The 23,135-nt window shown below is 28.0% G+C and overlaps 1 protein-coding gene across 9 annotated transcripts in view; it reads right to left on the bottom strand.

Annotated features, from left to right (window-relative positions):
* Positions 1-23,135, bottom strand: part of LOC111628429 (calcium/calmodulin-dependent protein kinase type II alpha chain-like) — an 88,129-nt gene that overhangs the window by 6,971 nt on the left and 58,023 nt on the right. For 5 of the 9 annotated variants that reach the window (XM_023372209.1, XM_023372210.1, XM_023372213.1 and 2 more), the window contains 3 exons: positions 20,576-20,608; positions 10,481-10,556; positions 7,569-7,663 (listed from right to left, as the gene is read on the bottom strand). In XM_023372209.1, the coding sequence (XP_023227977.1) occupies positions 7,569-7,663; positions 10,481-10,556; positions 20,576-20,608 (204 nt within the window). Of the gene's footprint in view, positions 1-6,600; positions 6,699-7,568; positions 7,664-10,480; positions 10,557-20,575; positions 20,609-23,135 lie in introns of all 9 variants that reach the window. The other 4 variants (XR_002757171.1, XR_002757172.1, XM_023372212.1 and 1 more) reach the window with 4 other exon arrangements.

Here is a 23,135-nt window from a genome sequence, read left to right as displayed (position 1 = left end):
TGCCTTGCTAATCACTTTCTGTTCAGGAAAGAGGTGGAAGTTGCTTGGCGCTAAATCGGGGCTATACACTGAGTGTTTAAAGGTGATGAAGACTTCCACCCAGTTTAAAACTTTTTAATGTGTGAAGATTTCCACTTCTTTCCTGAACTGAAAATGTGGCTAGGAGGGCAGAGGTTTGAGACTAATGACGATCTTCAAAACAACATTAGGGTCCATCTCAAGTCATTGGTGGCAACATTCTATGACAAGGAGATGGAAAAGCTCGTCCACAGATATGACAAATACCTCAATCTTCACAGTGATTATGTCAAAAAGTAACCATGTTTGTACCTAACTTTTGGTAATAAATTCATTTTGTTATTTACACTTGTCCTTGTTTTATGGACCATCAAAGCTTGAAAAAAAAAAACCTACATAGAATAGTTAACCCCTCTGTACATCGAAAACCTCTCAATCCCTATTTTCTTACATTTAAATGGACACCGATTATATTTTTGGATTCGTCATCACAATTAATAGAAAATGGCAAAGTTTTATCAAAATTGGCATTAAATTTTGAGAATGAACTCAACTCTAGCAAAGTGCATAGAAGACATGCTAGTGACCACGAAATATCGCATGACAATGTCGCGCAATTTATGCGATATTGCATTGTCACATGTGCTTATGAAATGACCTTATATCTCAAAAATGAAATCATGGATCCTCATTTTTTATTGCATTTTCGGATTCCTTGTTGCAATTAATGGTAAATAGAAAAGTTTAATCAAAATTGATCAAAAAGATTGAGAATGAACACAATTCTTTAGTCTTGTAGAAAAGGCTTCACTAATGCTCCAACTCAAATATGACTAAGGACACTGCATGACTTTGTCATATCACAACAGAATTGAGTTCATTACATTTTTGTAATTAAAAATTTTTAAATTAGTATTAGTACATATAAATTATCTTTTGCTCTATCTAACCCAAGCACTGATATGCATTTGAATGAGTATGTGAGAGTTAGATAGAAAGAGTGAGTTTGTGATCAACTGCTTTTGATCACATGAGAAGGCAATCCTTGCACTTGTTGGGTATGAACAGGAGATCCTTACATTCACTTGGTGTTGACTGCTTTGTTCTTTTGTTTTGCTCATTTTTGGTTCTCATTTTCCATTAGGTGCAAGCAAAGATGTGTTCCCCTAAATTCCATTAGGCATGCTCAATTGCCTCAGGAGTATAGACATTGTTTTGAGATACAGTTAGGTCATGATGACAAAGCATCAGACCCCCATTTTTTATTACACTTTTAGGTTTCTCATTGCAATTAATAGAAAATGGCTAATCGATTTCAAAATTTAATCAAAATTGATTGATTAAATTTTGAAAATGAACACAATTCTATAAGGCATATAAAAAAAAGACTTTGCTAACACTCTGCCTGAATTACATCCTATTTATTAATGAAAACTTGTGTAAATATGAATTGTTTCAGCTTTTTAAAATAAATTTTCACAAAAAAATATTTAACTTCTGTAAAACACAATAATATCAACTAATTGTAATCAAAATTTGCTTATAATTATCAATCATCATGTTCAGGTAAACAGGTATTCTTAAGCTGTCTTTTCATGCTATTATCCCGAATGCATGGTTGATAAAGTGAAATTAACATTTAAATCATAGATTATAACTGATAATCATTGTAATCATTAAACTACTGTACTGTAAGCACATAACTGAAATAAGAAATGACAATAGTTTATGTACTAGTTGTGTTAAAGACAGTATTGCAAACAATAGCAGACAAACAATACTGAACGAATAGTATTACTTTTTGCTATAAGTATACTTTTAACTTATGAAGTTACGGGATAAAATCATCAATTAATACATGTTAATTGATAATTGGGATCTTGAAACACATCTGTGGCAATTGGTCAAATAAAGACATTTTGACAAGATAAGCATTGGTATAGATTGATGTTCCTTCCTACAGAAATAATTATTTATCTACAGCTTTACCTAGTGTTGTTTTAAAACATTAGATTAAAGAATAATAATGCAAGTGATAATTTTTTGAAACTGAAGCTTAATCTCTTTTATATACATGCTCTTACACGTATGTTAATGAAATGTGTTTGACTTTTTATGCAGCAGTAATATCATACAATGTATAAAAAAATAACTTCTGAATTTGAAACAAGAATGCTATACTATACATATATATTTTTTCCAGTGAGTGTTGAACAAAAAACAGAGGAAGCAAATTTATTGACAGATAAAACAAGTTTGTAAAAAACTTTTTTGAACTTGCAAAAATATAGAGAATGAAGAATGAAGAAATTGGAAAAAAAATTGATAGAAACAACACAGGTAAAGAGAATGAACTGAACTTAAAAACATTGGATAGATGAAATCAGAGAAGATATAAAAACAAAAACTTGAGTAACAGATCTCGAATAGAACAAACAACAGAAAATTATGGAATGAGTTCATTTAGCTTTATCACCACTAAGATATACAGCAAAGAGAAAAGATGGTATTTTTATTTATTATGTAATTAGTAACAAAATAAAAATATTATTTCATAATAAGAATTATTTCTGTATTTGTGTACCTGTCTGTGTGTGTGTGTATATGTTACTGTAAAAGACCGAAATTAGAGAATGTTGATATTCTCCAGTGAATGTCGACACATACAAAATACGTCGGTGAAAGGCCGAATATTTGGTTGTATTATTATACATTTGAACAATCGCCGGTGTATGTTGACAAGCACAGATAAGCTTTGGTGAAGGTCGAAACAACACCCGAGAAGCCAATGTCGACAGAGAGGCGACAGTCTGTCGCCAAATTCTTCGCCGTTTCCTTCTGCTCAAATTGGTGATACCGTACGAATACAAGTCCCTGTGTCGACCGTGGCCGTACAGATGCCCGAAACGTGTTGGCGGTTGTTATTAGAATAGAAGATTCCGACTTTTATAAATTAGCAAACAAAAATGATACCCTCAAGCAGCTTTATACACGTAATCTGTTCGTAATTTGTAAAGAAAAGTTACTTTCAATAGATGAGATTTCTTCTCAAGAAATATCGCTGAGAGAAGCAGCTGCAATTAATTCGAAAAGTGGAGGGCAAGACTATACACGCTGTCATTGCAATAAGAAGTGTTCCACGATTAAATGCAGTTGTAAAACAAGGGACTCTTGTGCAATTCAAAGTGCCATAACAGTTTAAGTTGTTGCAATAAATAAGATTGTATAACGTTAATCACATAATTTATGTGTAAGTTTATTATTGTATTATTTTCTTTAATGGTTAAGAATGTACTGTTCGTTTTAGGTTCAACAGTTTATTTACATTGCTGTTACTTTAGCCTTCTCCTATCTTGACATATTAAAAAGTCACATTTTTGTCTTAATGTAATAAAAATATTTTTATTCGACATTCACCATCAGTGCATGCTGAATGTCGACATTTGCCGGTGTAAGTGAGAAATAATGATATTTAGCAAATATTTCATACATACACGAAACAACTGTGTGAATGCTGACATTTACTGGAGAATGTTGACATTCGTCAGATATCGGTCATTCACAGTAACACACACACTATAATATGGCTTTAATTTTAGTAGTACAAAAGTATGATTTGAATTTATAAATATATAGTTGTAATAACATTGGCAAAAGCTTGAGTGAATGAATCATCTGATATAACAGTTTAAATGAAGTAAATTAATGAAAATGTTTAAAAATATGAATTTTATATTATATAAATTTATTAAATATGCTATTTCAATATACTCCAAACAAAATCTTTAACACCAGTATAAACTTAATTTACTATGAGAGATGTTTTGTTCGGAGTATATTGTCATAGTATAACCATTTGTTATTTGTGTAATATTCTAATTGTCAATTTTTTATGTTAAAAGTTTATTACTGTAATTATTTAATAGCCCCCATCAACCAACAAAACTATTACATAAAATTGTTTCTGAGTATATATTTTGTTGAAATTTATCTGAAATTTTAAATAAAACTTTAATATTATAGAAATTAATAATATGTTTGGTTTTTATTCTTAATTATTATTTCTCAAATTCAATCCTTTTTTTTAATACAAAGTGAAAAGAAAAAAAAATCACTTTTATGAACACAAATTCAAAATAATAGACAATATAAAAATATTCTTCAAATATTTTAATTATAATCTTTTAGGCTAAAATATTAACAATAATACTCAGGTTGAGCAGATAATCAGTTTTACATATTACTGTATGATTTGATATTACTACTTTGATTTATTCATGTACAGTACTGTAATAATACTTCTGCATTGGGTTATGGAATACTTTGATATTAACTTAATTAATGATAACTTAAATCTGAAAATTATTTAATTCTATAACTTAGAGAATTTGGCAATAAATATTTATAGTTGGCTTACATGTAACCAAATATTCATTACTATATTATTATTATTATGGCTTTGGTGAAATGTATCCTACTTATTATTGGTGGTTAGTACTATACCAAACCAAGGTCAAGGCATAGCTACAGAAAACCTTACTGTAGCTATGCAATGTCTGTTTGACTGATTTTTGTAATATGATGTCTATACTGTTGTTAAGGCTTATTATTTTCAGATTTTTGTGTAGTGGTATGATACCTGTACAAGAATGGGTCCTTTCTCCACAGATGCACAAAATGAGTTCTGAAAATTTCCTAATTTTTTCAGCTTATGTATTTTGTATAGTGTGGATGTAATGTGATTCCTGAGTATATAGTAGTTTGCATTTGTGTGCAAGCTTTTAATTTATTATTCTTTGCTATTTGGTTGTGTTGATGCAAATAGTCTGTGCCAAAAGCTAGAACCCAATGTGCGGCCAATTTAGAAATATGGCACCGCTAGACCTAAGATATGCAGGCATTCCCAGATACCAGTGCCATTTTTCCACTGAGTGATTCTATTATATAATTTTAATTCTACATTAACTGATATTTAAAAGTCTATAAAATGACAAATGGACAAAGGGCACTGCTATTGAAAACCTATCATAAGTACCACCACTCAGTTCTTAAAAACTATATTCATATATTTTTTATATACAACTATAATTTTCACTAATTCCTTTATGAATTTTCTACATAAAATTATTTTTCGTTATTTAATTGTTATTGTTTTGAATTTTTGCATCCCTAGACTGGTTTAGTGGGCCTAATTGGAAATGGTGTCTTTTAAGATGTGTTTTCTGTAGTTTTTTTGTATTTGTAGAAATCCTTCTGTCCTTCTAAAGAGACAACCACAAGTCAGTCAGCAGTTTGATACAGTTATGTCATGTTAATGTGATCCTGGCTGAGATTTTTAGGCTGTCTAAAGTGGCGTTCTTTCCAACCCAAGACTATCTGATGGCATCTGTGTATTTTGTGTATAATGATATAGGAAATCCTCGTTAATTCAAACTCAAATAGTTTGTAACTACTATTTGTCCTGTCCAGGGATATAGATTTACACATTAAGGAATTTGGCTACTTCAAAATTTGAAGTGAAAATTCTGTCTAAACTGTGATATGCTTATGTTAACTCGTTCATTTAGATCAAAATGCCTCCACACTATAAAAGAACAATAGACCAAGAACAACTCTAATCTGGTTAACATGGAACTTTGTTTTTACGGCTTTTACCCTTTTTCTCATTTCTCATAAAATACAGCTGAGTTTTAGGATTTCAAGATTGGGCTAAAATAGCAAATTGAGATATTTGTAGTTCTCTAGGCTACTAGATTTGAGCAACTTGCTACTTTTTGGGCCTCTTTAAAAGTAATTTGGGCTACACTTTCAGGAATTCTGCTTTACTTTTTATAAAACCTATCTGGCAATCTGTGAGATTCTCACTGGACACATGCCATTCACTTGCAGTTTATTTATACTATTATTACAGTAATTATTATTAATTAACAATAATAGTTTTCTGCATATGTAGCCATATTCTGTTTGCTTAATAAATTACATTAGTTACATGACATTTGGCATACTATGCAGAAATATATAAATCTTGGATAATTCAAAGTTGCAATTATTTTGTCCCTTGACTTTGAAACTAACAAGGATTTCCTGTATACTGTTTTTGTCAGCAAGAGTTACTACTTTCTGTAATTGTGATGTTTTGTCATATGGATACATAATTGAATTAATTATTATTTGGAAATAATTATACTCTCACTATCTTAATAATGCTTAATTTTTATTGCAATTATATTGATATGTATAACAATATTTTTAAATTAAAGTGTAAATTAATTTATGATTATATGCTTTAAGACTGGGATATATAATATTTTATAGAAAATACTGAAAGATTAATGAGTATGATTACTGTGAATATTTAGTAATAATTTTAAAATAAACTTAGTCTGATAGGTTTGATTTTTATTTTTCATATAATATTAACTATTATTTCTTTAAATTTCAATATACTATTAAAATTAACAAACATACATACATATAATACTTATATCTTTCAAAAAACAAATACACAACATTAACTGATTACCTATTATTTCATAGAAACACATACACAACAATGAACATAAAAAAATATTTGAATCTCACCATCAGAAGCTCCATGTATTTATGAAGGCAGGATAGGAATGGTGGAAAGTCAAAGGTCAGTGAAGTCATCAATCTCCAGCCCTTGACAAAAATCAAACCTCCCAACCAAAAAATTATGATAACAAAAACTGAACAGTTAATTTATATAAAAAAGTCCTCCTGCCAAAAATTTAATCAAAACAAAAAAAGGAGGAAACAAAATAATAAAAAATAATAATTTTTTGTTTTAAAAAACAAATTAAAAAAAAAATAAAATGTCTAAAAATTGAAATTTTATCAAAATAAATAAAAATAACAAAACAAAATTTCCAACAAACATAATGTAATAATTTTAAAATGCAAATCTAATATTAAATACTTACTACTGCATTAATAAGAACTATGACAAATAGTTTTTGTAATGAAATAATATTTTTTGTGAAACAAGCATATTAACTGAATAACTGTGAATATTGCATTTGTGCTAGGTGAATGTGCATTTTTGTATCTGTGATCTGTAACTAAATATTCAAAAATATAATTGCTTTTTAATCATTTGAAGGAAAAAAGTTTAGTACTAATTACTGTGAAGTGCACATTATGCAACTTTTTCTCTTTCTAGTGCTTAGGATAAATATTATTTCACTACACACATTAAAAGGAACAAAATATTGTTGTACTAGTAAATAAAACACAGTTATTAATTGTTTTTTAAAAATTTTGAACTTTTAAGTAAATTTTTTAAAAACATTTTTTTAATCATAAATATTTTGTTCCAGACTTAAAAAAGAAATTAAATGATTAAAATTTAATTTGTATTAATATTTTACTAAATTTCATATATTTGTGTATTAACAGTAAATTATTTTATGTATGCTTATTGTTTGAACATGCAGTGTGCAAGTATTAATTTTAACTGCTGACCTGATCAAACAAATTTTTCACTTTTAAATTATAATGCATTACTGTGATCATGCATGTGTAATTACCGTTGTCAAAGTAAAACTTGTGGAAATCCATTCCTTCCACCAAATTACCTAGGGCTTCAGGTTCAAATGCTGTCATCTGAGGATCACAAAATTTCCTAAAATGAGAAGTAAATATAATAAATTAAATTGAATTATATCAATAAACTATACTCATAAAAATTATTAAGTGTTTAAGTAACAAATGGAAAACTTTATAAAAAATTATTCAATTTTGAATAATAATAAAGTTTTTTAAAGTCTCTTTCTGTTGTAATTAGATTGAATAACTTTATTTATTATAAATCTATTACATTCTAAATTTTGATGATTTGATAGCATAGTTTAGGCATTATAATAAGCAAATTTAAATGAAATACTGATGCTTATTAAAATACTGAATAAGTAATATTGTGATATAGAACAGTATATTACTATATTATATCGGTTGCAAATATTTAACTCCCCCTACAACCTCTCAAATTTTTTGTACACCTTTCTGTTACATCTTATATACACTTAAAGATGAGCTGAAGGGCTCAAAAGTATTGGAACATTCTTATTGATTTTTTTATGACATTGAGTTCTTCAATGTTATAAAAACAAAAAACTTGAAATAAAATAATTTTCAACTATATTCTTTTTTAAATAATAATTTATTTATACCAGGGGTGTCCAACCTTTTTATTCCTCTGGGCCACATTGGAAGAAGTCATGGAGTTTTGTGCCACAAGTGTATATAATACAGTCGACCCCCTATAACACTTGATAATTCCGTTTTATATGAATTCCATGTTGTACGAGTCACTTAGATTTTACAAATACGTGAGCCATTCACAGCCCGACACATGTATTTGTAAAATCTAGTGACTTGTACAGCATGGAATTCATATAACACGGAATTATCAACAGTGTTATGGGGGGTCGACTATATATTTGTGACCCAATCCTTAAATATAAAAGTATATTTAAGGATTAACAAGTAGTGATGTAGTGAATATTTGGTTACTATTCGGTATTCGGTCTATTTTTCGCTATTCGACCGAATACCTAAAAACAGGAGTAAGAAATAACAAAAACACAGTAAATTAATCATTTTGGTATTTAGATTTAATGTTATTGGGTTAGCGTTGTTTGTTTATATTTATTTATAACTTGTAACATTCACAAAATAAAAAAGAAAATAATGTTAGTCACTTGTATTCACAATTTATAATTACAAAGATCAGCACACGTACACACCTATTCGTTCGAGAATCGTCGCACATCTGAGGGTCTGACCCTGCCTATCCTTCTTTTTAAGCGCTCGTCTTTGCTCTTCCCTCTATTGCTCTAGTCCACGTATGCCTATGCATACATCATAATATGCCCTCACGATACTTTTGATTTGTCACTTTTCCGTCGTAGATTTCCCATTTTACAATTACGTGACTCATAGTCTGGTGATAACAGAAAAAAGAGACAGATATGACGTCGGTATAAGTCACAGTTATGATTTCACAGATTTGAAACAGCTTGGTAGCCCGAACGACTCCAGGCTTTCGTCCGTGCACGCTAAGTGACTTTCATTACAAGCATTTAGCTTTCCGAAGTCTATGACAACAATTGTTTGGCATTCACACCATGAATTTCATGCCAATAAGCTGCCTCGACTTGTTTGAGGCAGCTTATTGAATTGATAGCATAATTAACTTGTTCGATTATGTTATCAACTCAATTTCATATTTATTTTCACATTTTCACTTTGCGGTCCTTCTCTGTTCTTCTTCTGTTATTTACACATATAGGTCATTTCATTGTTATCCACATTTGATATCATCACTTATCACATACTGCCATGACGTTCTTGTCTGAACTGTCAATAATTAACACGATTGGCGAAGCGTAGTGACAGTGGGCCAATAGAGAGCAGGGTCCTCGCCATAATGCGGTTTGCACGCCAATTTTTGTATGTGCGTTAATCAAGCCGAATATTCGGCTATTCGGCCATGTTCCTGGCCTTAGATATACTATTCGTTGCAACACTATTAACAGGTCTAGATTATAGTAATAAGTATTAAAACTTTATCACGAAAAAGGATATTTTAAAAAATTACTTCTATAGACACTTTCAATTTTTACTCAGAAATAAATAAATTCATTTATTATAAGGGAGACAAACAAAAATTTATTTGAAAAACACAAATATTTGTTTTATTTGGGTCTCTAATTTATAAAAAGTGACGAAACAGCACTTTAAAGTGCATTTTTATTCGACTAATACATTTATAAATAATATGTAGCCCAGAAAGTAGCCAATGCACCAAATGATAATTTTTACACCAAACTAAAAAAAGGGTAGCCAAATTTGGTGCAAAGTAGCCAAATATTGCAACACTGGAAGGAATACTAAATAATGCTGGAGTTGGAACTCAAAGGATTATAGACCCAAATTTGAGAAAAAGAGAGAGGGGCCAAAAGATAAAAAGTAGTGAGAAAAGTTAAATAGACCTTCTGTTATGCAAATATTGACCCTTAATTTTCCAACCTTCCTCACTACTTTTTATCTTTTGGCCTTTTTCTCCTTTTCTCAAATTTGGGTCTATAATCCTTTGAGTCACAACTTCATCTTTTATTTAGTATTCCTTCGTCATCCACACATCTCCAAGTATTTGAAAATATTTCCTTTTCACTCAAAAATAAAATATGTATAAAAGTTTATGGCTTTGTGAAACTTCTTTTTTGAGTTTATGCCATTGAAATAAAAAAATAAAACAATTTGTCGGTTTTGTTTACACATTTATTGGGCCACATTGGAACTTGCCTTGTGCCGCCACAGGTTGGACACCCCTGGTTTATACTGTACTTGTTATATGAAATATTTTGCTAATATAAATATTATACTTTGCTGTGCTATTTTTCAACACTAAATTTTAAAAAATTACAAATATACTTACGTGTACATTTCAAAATCGCCATTACTGATGGCTTCTATCACTTGTTCTGTAATTTTGATTATCTCTTGTTTTCGTGCTGAAATATAATAATAAAAAAACCATCAATATGCTGTTTATTTTATGATTAATTATTAATTTTATATTGTTATATTTATCATTTTATATTTTTAATATATAATACAATGCTTAATTTGTTGACATGAGGCCCCAGCACACTATGGACAATATCAGGGATAGTGAATCTATAGTACACGTGCTCAAGTGGTAAGTCAAGAGAAATTATCTGGTACACAACATATGATTCTGTTTATTTTTTTTACTGCTAAATTTCAGTTTTTTCATAGTTTTATGTTCGGTTCAGTATATCATCATACTTGTCTCAATCAGCTTCTTTACATTTATTCTAATTAAAGCATATTCATTACATTTATTTATTTGAAAATTGTTATTTGTAGTTTAAAACTTTGGCATGCAACATTTTAAAAAATAATTATGCTTATTATATGGCATGTGGACTCAATAAAAGTTTGTCATCCCTGGACTCAAAATTATCTACAGTGGGATTAATTGGCTGATGAAGAATAAAACTTGACATATTTGGTCTATACTCTAATGAAAAATTCTGAAGGTTTTGTTCCAGATTCAAATTTGTGTCCTTAAGGGAACAGATTTTCACTGCTATGGACATCAGGTAACCATAAAAACATGACAATAATGAATATTACATAAGCTTCAAGTAAAATTAATTGTGTTTTGTATCTTCAATAGTGACCTTACTTTTCTTAGATAACTTATTACTGGAAAGATGATGTAAATTTAGGGTATCTGTTTATCAGTTGCCTAATATAAATGTAAACGTCTGAATATTTAAATATACATATAATTTCAGTTAATTCACTTCTGTAAAAATGAATAAATATCAATAAATAGTCTTGTATGACCATCCCATAATAAGAAAAACAAACACCCTATTAAAAAACCACATAAAGAAAAAGGTGTAAAAGATAAAAATAACAATACAAAAATTGAAAGTAGCAAAATTTAAAATAGAAAGACTATTTAAAAATTCATTAAAAAAAACCATTAAGACTCAGTAAATTCAGTTCTATTTAACTAATTGAATGTTTATTCTAAACAACAACAACAAGACTTACTATGAATAAATAAATGCATCTGCTATACGTTTTAAAAAATAACTTTTATTTGTTTACTTGAAAATACTCTTCTTTTACTATGATATGCCACCAACAAGTACAAAAAAGAAAAAATGTATACTCCAGAGCCAATTATTATTATCAACATTTTACAATTTTTAAAAATAGACATTTGCTACTGTAATCCAACTTTCTCAGCAGAGCATTAATATTATTTTATAAAATTTGTAATAACTCATTAGAAAGTTACTTTCATTTGTCATAAATAATGTTTTCAAATTTCTAATTGATGATCTACATGTCATAATGTAGAAATAGTAAATAAGAACATAATATACCATGTTTGCATTTTTAACTGTAACTAAAATATGGTATCTTCTAATAATTTCAGAAAACATATTCTCGTTGTTATATAACAGACGTATATGCATAAAGTCTTATTGGCTTAGGACACCACAAATAAAACAATTTTTATTCTTATATATAATTCCATCAAATTTTCTTATGGGGGGGAAAAGACTAATTTGTAAAATTTGAATTTTTCAGATTTTTTGAATTATATGATTAGTTAAAGCTAATTCTTTAACTAATCATATAATTATTAGTTATTAACCTCTCACAATCATAGTTTTCTTTAAAACTATGATTGTGAGAGGGAGCAATCAATCTGGTTATTACAAAACTTGGCAGTAATGGTTTCAATATATAATATATAGACTATATTTTTCTTTTATCTAAGAAAGCTTTGGTATAAGGAAAAAAATACTTGATGCTTTTGAGATTTTTTAAAACATTTCTTATACTTTTATTTTCAATAAACTTAAATAATATGTTGCCTTTTAATTAAAACAAATGTTACTAGGAAACTATTTGAGAAACAAATATTTTAATTTTTGGATTTAATTTAAAGCCTATAATATATAATGATGCAAATTTAGTTATGGTAGCTGAATGATTAGCATTTCATTTTTTGATGCCCTTGGAAGACAGATTATTTTTTGGAAACATTTTTTGATTTCCCTTCTCTTTCTCTCTTCATTTATTTCAATTATTATTTTAAATATTTGGAACAGATAAATGTTTTTGCACAGTTGTAAAGAAGACATAAGTCGAAGTGTTATTTTTATGAATAAATATATAATAAAGTCTATATACATTTGAATGAAAAATATAAAAATAAAGGAATCCAAACATACTATCATTAGTTTTTACAGATTTGGAATTAGAATTTTGCAAAGTTATTCAAAAGCCTTTAAGTATTTAAAAGATTTGAATAATTTTAAATATTTGTTCCAGCTTTATTTTTATTTTATTTGAAGGCATAGTAAAAAATAAAAGTACAATAAAATAATTATTTAAAAGAAGGCAGAAAAGACATTTAATGGATAACAAATTTGTGCAAACTCTTGTAAGAGGGTAAATCTCATCAAACAGGTGTCAATTCTTCTAGCTTGGCTTCACAGATATTATTAGTCATATCCATGGATAAAGGTCCAGGTTTTCTCTTCTTTTATTTAGGAAGTTCTGTAGTGATTACAATAAGTTCTTCAGCAGTCTGAATAGTTGTCTAGTGACAGATAATGTAATTTTAGCATCTTGCTAAAAAGATGAGCATTCCTGTTGGAAATTAACTCTTTGGTAAGCTGAGATCTTTGCTATTTTTCATCATCAATGAAATTTTGTATATGCTAGATAGAATGATAGACATACTATCTAGATCAGGGCTTCTTAAACTATTTTTATTCACAACCCCATTTATGATTGTGATTTTTTTCGTGATCCAAAAAATATAAAATAAAGATATATACAAATTTGCAAAAAAACAATAATGGTATACTACCACAGTTCACTCTTGTGTTACAATGGAACAGAGACAACTGAATACACTGAAAAGCGACAATACTACTACACTAGTTCACACTACAATCAGTGTTGCTGAATCGTTGTCTCGCTGCACCAAAAGTGACATAAAGCGCAACTCACGAAACCTATGACACACAGCGTGCCATTTTCAAACTCTCACAAATTATTTTCAATATTTTGCATTAAAATCTTGGGATCACAAGATTTCTTTAAGCAACCCATAGTTTAAGAAGCCGTGATCTAGATGATAGTATGTGGATTTCTTCATTACTACAATATTCTGTTTTTGTCTGCTTTCAATACATTGATTTCATTCTCATCTAGCCATTTTCTGCCCTTTTGACAAGTCATATCAGAATTGTATGACTTGCAGAAACTTTTCTTCCACCTATAGAACTCCTTATGTTTTCTTGCATTTAGGTGGAAGGCAGCTTTCTGCATGAAAAACAAAGACTAAACTGCAAAATATACAATCCTGATGTGACTTGTCAAAGAGCAGAAAATGGCTACATGAGAATTGAATCGGAGTATTGAAGTAGCCAGCTAATAGTTCTTTTGGTATAGCATCTTTTTTCATTTTTACCAGGTAATAGACAATAGATTGGCAGATTATAGTAATTTTGATTTTTTTTTGTTTTTGAAGTGCTTCTGTAATAATCTGGAGTCATGCCCATTATTTTGAGGTCCTTGACTTTTTTGTCTCTTCTGGCATGCCATTGGCTTTTGCTAGTGAAAGGATCCTGAAAAGAAAGCTGGAGGAAAAATAATGGATTAGCAAGCATGAGAAGCCAAATGACTTACAAGAATCCAAACTAGAGTAACTAACCAACCAGTCTGATGAAATTTATCCCTCAAAAATTGCCACAAAGTTGGGATCTGTTGGATGTGTTTTATGTTCACTTTTAAATAATCCAGCTTTATCTTTTACTTTTTTGTTTTTGGTTTTATTTTCCACTACTTGTTCACATATTTAAATAAGTTATTTAAATCTTCCAGATGTTGAAAAGCTTTAGGAAGCCTCTTACACATTCAAGTTCCAATTGTAAGATCTGATGATGAGATGTTTAGTCCTAAAGAACATTTAATCTCAAATAAAATTTTGATTCCTCCATATAGTTTATCATTGTATTTTTCTTCTTTGTATTGAGTCATGTAATCTACTTATTGTAAATATAAAAATAATATACAGTAGAAAGTCATTAATCTGGCACTCTCTGAAATGGAACCAATAGTAAAGAATAATCCAGCTAGTATTCCAAAAATTAAAAATTACTTGGCCATGTGGTGTGAAAATATTATTATAGTACTATATATGCACATGAATTATTGTAAATACTGATTTTGTGTAATGTTTCCTTGACATTTTTGCAAGTTTTTCAATCAATCTTAATTTAACACAGTATAGTGAACTATCATCTTCAGATTGATTATAAAGAGCATGTATGGACAAATCAAAGCGCATAGCAATCTATGCTGGTACATAATGTACAATAATTGTCTGAAACATTCAAATAGTATATAACTTTTCAAATTTGCAAAAATACAAAATCATCCAGCATCATTCTGGTTCTATGGATGCCAGAGTAATGAACTTTTGTAAAGTTTTAAGTAAAAAATTAATATATAATTTAACAATAATATATACCATAAATTTGTTCAGAAATAGATGAATAATTAGTATATGACCTTGCCATTTTTTTTATTTCAGCCTTAATTCCTTATTTAAATAATTTTTGCTATTAATGTTATCATACAATAAATTCATTGACTTAACAATAAATAATTTCCTGTTTACAGCTAAAATTTTTAAAAAGAGTAAGTTAATATAATAAATATTTTTATAATTCTCCTTTATTTTTTTTATTTGAGAGATTGTAAAGATAAGTACTGTATTTCTAATAAATTTTTTATTCATTATTGCTATCTTTATTAAATATGTTCCAATATATAATGAGATGATGATGGATAAAAGAAATTTAATACTTTAATTTAATTTTTGTTTATCATCTATATGTTGTTTATTCTATACATCAATTGATTAAAATTCTAACAGTAAACATATTTTTATCAAATAAAAAATATTATATATTTCTTTTTTACAACTATGAAAAAAATATTTGCTAATATTTATTAAATAATTAAAAAAATGAAGAAGACAAAAGAAAAAATATTTCCAGAATCAAATCATCATCAAAAAATAGCAGAATATAACATGCTAGCCACTAAATTATCAATTTTATTTAATTAATTACAGTAGAGCATCGTTTATCCGAAACAATTGTCGACTGGATTTGTTTGGATAATTTATTTTTCGGATAACTGATTATGTACGAAAAAATATATTAACCTATCCCATGTTGAAAATTTTCTCTGTTGTATGTTGCTTTGCATTGAATTTTTGTCGATGTTAAGCCCAATGTAAATTTTTAAAAATAATAATCATGGCTATTGTATCGTTAAAAATTATTTCTTTATTTTGTACCAAAAAAATAAATATATTGAAAAATATGAAAACAAAAAAATTCTATTTTGGAAGTTAATCTAGTATCAAAAATGTTCGATTCAGCATGACACAGTCTGACTGGAACACTTTTGGTTGATCGGCTTTCAGATAAACAACACTCTACTATATATAAATTTCTTTAAATTATATTAATTGTTCTAAAAGGGTTCCATTGTGCCACTTAATTTTGTTTTCAGTGAATCTACTCAGTGACAAAAGCTAGAAAACATTCGGAGATATCAAATATAGTCTTTGCTTGTGTGAATTATGTTTGATAAGAATATCATTGCATTGCTCAAGTTATATTTTACAACAGATTTATGTATTTATATGTTTAGGCAGATACTTTTTCCATTTCTTCTTGCAAAAATTTCTATTTTCTATCAGAAAAAATTAACACTTAAATAACTTTATAAAATGTTAGATATTTCTATTAAATGAATAAAAAAATAACCACTTTATTAAAAACTCCAGCAAAAATTTAATGAACAGAATGTTTTTATTTCAGATTGATGGATGTACAGTACATCAGGCTTTAAACAAAATGAAATGTATTACAGTGCATCCCAAAAATATAGATAAATCTGTTTTTATTTTTTTTTAAATATTAAGTATTTCTTAACAATGCAAGTAGTTATTATAGTTTATTTATAGCATAATACAATGTTAAATAATTATGTAAATTATTTAATATTGTAAATTTCAAATATTTGAAAATTACAATACAGTATTGTAAAATATTGTAATTTTCAAATATTAAACACAAAATACTTGTTTTGTGATGTCCCAAAAATATAAGTAAATTTAAACTTTGAGCAACAGTTTAAAACAATTTTCATCAATTTATGTTATTATATGAAATAGAACTATCATTATGTTTAATGACTTTAAATCAATGCCTAATCACATTTTTGATTAAATTGTAAGATTTCTGGATGCATTTGAAACCAGCACTCAATGATTCTTGCTTATGCTCAAACTGTTGTAAAATGCCTGTTATTAGCATAAATTTTTCAAGCAAGAATGCATCCCAAGTTCTCAATCGAATTTATGTCTAGGCTTCTTGCTGGCCAATTAGTTCTTGAGTGTGATCAATGAATACTGGAATTGTACTGTTGGAAAATCCAATCAAGTCCTCCAATAGTTATTAAATTATAGTTTAGGATTTTTTGATGTCTGTCTACCACTTAATTAAATTAATGGTTTATCAAATTTAGTGATTTTAAATCCAAAGCAGCCCCACACTATAACAAAACCACTGCCCTTTTTTGTCTGATGAAAAACTGCACTCTTTTTCCTAATTTCACACTAGTAATTAGGCTATCCCAATTAAATTTCTTCTCATCAGTGAAAAGAACTGAGAACCCTTGGTCATTCTACAGCATGTGATCTTTAGCCCACTGCATTCTTGCCAATTTGTGTTGTTTTATTAGTGGTGGTTTTTTGATCATAGCAGCAAATTTCATATGTGGAACTGCTAACTTCTTCAATAAACAGTGCTTTTTGATATTTTTAATTCACTTTCATTCTATTGTGATGCAAGGCACATAATTCGATTATCATCCCTTTGAGATGTGATTTTAGGTCTTCATGATTGATGTTTAAAAGGTATTGGTGATGATTTTCTCAAAATTTTATAAATTCCAGGAGTAGATCTGTTCATTAAAACAGAAATTTCCTTTCCTTGACATGACAGCCTTCTGCTTTTAATTAATTTCCATATTCTTGCAATTTTTTCCATACTACTCGCTCTTCCATATGGCATTTTGAAAAGTTTTGATTCAATATTTAAATTTGTTGTCAAGTAATAATTTGAAGTGTTACAATTATGAAAATAATAATAAATAATGTCGAGTAAGTTTCTTATGCTAGAAATTTTACAATTCTGTTTTATTATCTATACTTTTGGGACAGTCAAAAATATATTTTTGTTGTTAAATTATTAATTTAATGATCTTTAAACTGATTTTTGATAATTTTAAAATTGAAGTAATTCAAATATACAAATGAAATCATTCTCATTTCTCTTAAATTCCTAACATTTCTGAAAAGTAGTAAAATGTTGATTATCTATACCAGTGGTTCCCAAGCTTTTTTCATTAGCGTACCCCGTGACATGTCATATCTCTAGATTGTACCCCTCATTTAAGAAATTTAGTGAGTAACTGTATTGTTAATTTTACATATTGTAACTTTAAATTAAAGAAAAAAAAAACCTAAAAGAAAAAATGTATAATAAAGTTGTGATTGTTGCAAGAAACATTTTTTATCTAATAATTTTTTAATACTATTAGTTTGTGATACATAATATATTATTTTTTCTGCCATAATAACTAACTTCTTTCTGTACCCCTAAACAACCTATCGCGTACCCCTGTGGTACGCGTACCCCTAGGGGTACGCGTACCACAGGTTGGGAATCGCCGATCTATACTTTTGGGAAGCACTGTAGAAACATGCAATATTAAAACTTTAAATTTGATGTAAAAGAACATATAACATATGCACAATCACAATGTTTTATAACAGAAATGGAGAATGAAGTAAGAATAAAACTAAAATACCAAAATATTTTCAATTCATCAAGCTGGATCGAAAAAGATTTTGTTCATTAAATACTTAAAATAATCAAAACATCTTAGTAATTCCAGCAACGAAGTATTTAATAAAATAAAAACGTTTTCCAGGTGTTTTGATTATTTTAAGTATTTATATTCCAGTAAGTTATTTTTTTATTTTATTTTTGTTCATTAAATATTTGCTGGAGTTTAATAAGGTAGTTATTTTAATTTGTTTCCTTAATTATCCCATTTACTATTTAATAAATAATACAAATCAACAAAACAGACATCCTTGAAAATATAAAAAAATTTGGTACTTATCTGTTAAACCTCACATTGCATTGCGGTGTTGTTCAAGTTGATGCCAAGTTATACTCTGCCACATTGTTTCTCTAAACAATGTAGGCAAACTTGAATGAGTGACAGAATGAATTAATTGCATTTTACACAAATCACAAAGAGAATTAAAATTAAATTAATTTGATTTAATATTTAAATCGTTTTTTTGTTACTATAATCAGAATATTTGTTTTTTTAAGAAATAAGTTTACCATTCAGTGTTTAATATTATATGGTAATATGCACACAAGTCTTTGATATGTGCTTTTATATTGATGAAAGAGGTTTAGAAAATGGATTCTTCAATCAATTTTTGGAATTTTTCAACATCTGAAGTTGATGTTTTTGAATTCTCCAGAAATTTGATGTATTATATTTCAATTGTTTTACTTTTTTATCATTATAATGAATTTAAAGTGAAAAATCCAAAATGTGGGCATAACAAAACTAATGGTTGCTTCAAACACAATGAAGTGTTATAAATTAAGATACTTGGCGATTTTCTCATCTTTTATTCAGTTTTATTTTATTCAGTAATTTATAACACTTCATTGTGTTTGAAGCAAGGTTTCAGATTATTAAAAGAAACAAATGGTGTCATGATATATGGACAAATAGTTGGAAAATGTTACTGAATTAAAATTTATAAGAATGTAAGTGTTAATGGTAAAAGTGTAGATGGATTAACCTGATGGCAACACTTCAATCTTGATAACAAATCTGCTTTGAAAATAATTGACAGCGACACCTAGATTAAAATACAATGTTTTTAATAATGCAGAAAAAGTTTCTACAATGGAAAAGGATGAATTTATGAAAGAATCATCTGAACCATGTTATTTACTGAAGAAATTGGAAGTAAAGAATTAGAAATATGTCAATGGTGAAAGATTACTTTTACTTAAATGTCAGTGTAGTTACTAGTTGCGCTGGTTGTCATTTTGTTTGTGGACATCACATTCACAAGCAAGAAGTGCCGTCAACAGGTTTACCCATTTACACTTTTATTGTGTTAATTAATAGATTTAATTCAATAATTAATAATTTAATTCTTTATACTACAGTATTTAGAAAAATTTTGTTAAATGTCAAATAATATTTAATATTGAATTTTTGAATAATGTGCTTTTTTTGAATCTGAAGTACCTTTTTATATTAAGACTATTCTAAAAAAAAACATTTTGTTAAATTTGAATTTTTGAAAAATATAGTATTTTGATGTTTCCAAAAAGCTTCCTTTTATTTTATTTGTATTTCTCAAAATAATAATGTGAATTGCCACAGACTATTGAGAGGAACACACCATACAATGTTATGTGCCATGTTGGGCTTTAACAGATAAACACCAAAAAATTACAGTCATTCAGAGAATTTTATGTAATTTCTTTGAAATTTTCTAATAATGAAGTTTACTTTATATAGATGAAGCTAAGATTTAAGAACATAAATAGTTTAATATTCTATATAAAGATTATGATAAATTTGCTCATTTAATTCTTGATACTAAGTATAATTCTGATTAAACTATAATCATGATGCAATAACTGAAATATATACATATATAAAAACAATAGGATTATAATAAAATCAGCTTTTGTCTTACTGGGATTCAATAAATATTTATTTACATCATTATTTATTGTTCTATGTAAGCAGTATATAGAATGATACTTACGATCCAAGATGCCACCATTATTATTCTTCAGTGCTAAAGAAAAGTTTTGGATTTTTACTTTCAAGAAATTATTTTTTATAACAACATAAGAAATTTAAGAAATATAAAAATTAACTTTATTTAATTATATAAAAAATTTAATATAAGGCAATCTTGGCAAAATGATAGATGCAATGGCCTTGGTGACTAGTGAACTACTGTGTGAAATGGTTTTGTGCAGACTGATAATGCAAGAGCAAACATTTTTATACATTCATTGAATTAAAATAAACATAAAAATTAATTATTGTAAAAGTAATTATATAAATTTACAGATATTAAAATTATCACAAAATAGCAATTTTGAGGAATATTATTAGTAAATTATTTTATGTATTGTCACCTTACAGTAAGGCACACATTTATATTCACTGTAATATGAGCATTATTGTAATCATCTATTGTTTTCAAAATTATAGTATAAACAAATTGCAATATTTAAAATAAATTTTCTTTCTTATATATTCTTTTGTCAACTTTTCTTGTTATTATTAAATACAAGTATGAGACAAAAGAACACCCAAATGATTAAATAATATAAAGCAACTTATAACCAAATTTTAATTTATTACAGCCAAATGAACTTTACCAAAATTATTGGGCTACTATTGGGCTGATTAATAATTAATTTGACTAAAAAACTAATTAAGTTTAGCCAAATTAATTACTAATGTAGTCCAATAGTAGCCCAATAATTTTGGAAAATTCATTATTATTTAATCAATTAAAACTAAAACAACAATTTTTCTTATACTAACCAAGTGTAATTGACAGTATTAAAATACAAATACAATACAATCAGACAGACAGAGATTAACCATTTATTACTACTTTAATATAAAATATTTTTAGAAATGATAATCTGTATGATATCTTAACAGAGAAACCCTGTAACATACTGAATTTTTCCATTCCGAAAACTGGAGCTTGCTTGGACAGCTTATTGAATTTTATTTATATTTTGTTTATTTTATAATTAAATGTGTTTTAATTCAATTAGTAGGCAAAATTAAATTATACAGTTTGTTTTCTCTTTTATTTTGCACCATAACTTTGAATTTCAAAATACAATAGAAGTTCACTAATCTGATATATATGGGACTAGAGTAGTGCCAGAGTTCTTTTTGTTGTTCAATTATTACTCATTCTCTTTAAGATCCTTTAGTGATGAGCATAAATTTTGCTGAAGAGAACAAATCATAAAAGGAACACACTAGTAGTTGACAATTCCAACTTTATTATACTAGGAAATGCATTTCAGGCCTGTCCCTCCTCAGTCCTTTATTACAGATGTTTGACTATTTCCAAGGCTGTGGAATGGGAGTCATGGAGTTTTGGTGTTTTAGTCAGAGTCATCAAAAAATCTGCTGACTCAGACTTATTTTTACTTCTCAACTTATGTATATAAAATGGAAAAGTATTGGAATCATGTCAAATTTGACCCTCTAAGTTTTTTGCAAATCTTTTTTGTTTGGAGACCTCCCAAACAAAAAAAAGAAAAATGTCAATTAAAGGAGAAAAATTCATGTGTGTGTTGGCATCTAGTTTGTTTAATTTCTTTATTCTGTGTTCTGAGATATTAAACAATACCTCAGAACGGGCAAAGTTTAAGAAACTAAATTTGGCACTGTAGCTTGTGTATAAAGGGACATTAATGCTATTAAACTTTGGTTCTTAATTAAAGGTTGACAGGCTGGAGACATAGAAGGGGTCATGTGTCATATCTTCAGTGTTATCAAACTTAATGAATATTTTACTTGTTATTAGTGTTCACAATTAAAAAAAAAACTTGTCGCTATCCTCAAAATTAAGCCTTTTGTCATTTTATAATAGTACAGTAAAACCCATTAAGATGTTCTTGCCTAAGATATTAGAATGTGTGGGGGGGCATGATTTAGTTCAACCACTTTTAAGCTTAATAACTCCTGTGTTAAACCATCCAACTCCACCACAGAAGTTATTAGGCTTCAAACAGGGTGAACAAAATCGCCTTCCCCCACACAGTCTAACATCAAAACATACAGGGGAAAAAAACTAAATCTTTTGCATATCTCGACATTTCAAGGTGTCCCGAGTCCAAAAATTTGGGAGGGGTCATTTTTTGACTGACTGCTACACTTTCCCTCTGTTAGATATATAACATCTGGAAAAGTAAAAATTATTGAATACAGTACATATTTATATATTGACTATGTCATTATTTAGAGGAGTCTTTAGCTTTGAAATAAAAAAGTTTCTACATTCTATCTTTATTAGAACTCTATTTATTGAATATTTTATTCTAAGGTCACGTGATGACATCAGAATTTCCAGGTCTATTTTGGTAACAAGTCTGCCCCTGGTTGGAGTTTGGAGTTGGAGTGTGGATTTTTAGACTCCACAGCCCTGACTATTTCTTAAAACTATGCTAGTGACCACTGGATGAATCAACTTTGTATTCATAAGGTGATAAATAAAATAAAGTTAATATAAGGCTATGATAAAGTTAAATAAAAAATGGGTTATAATTTGTTGAGTCCTG

Source organism: Centruroides sculpturatus, unplaced genomic scaffold (assembly GCF_000671375.1).
Source record: "Centruroides sculpturatus isolate CEXI.00-Female unplaced genomic scaffold, Cexi_2.0 scaffold557, whole genome shotgun sequence".
NCBI lineage: Eukaryota > Metazoa > Arthropoda > Arachnida > Scorpiones > Buthidae > Centruroides > Centruroides sculpturatus.
The sequence above is the reverse complement of the archived record's forward strand: the minus strand, read 5'-3'. Positions and strand labels throughout refer to the sequence as shown.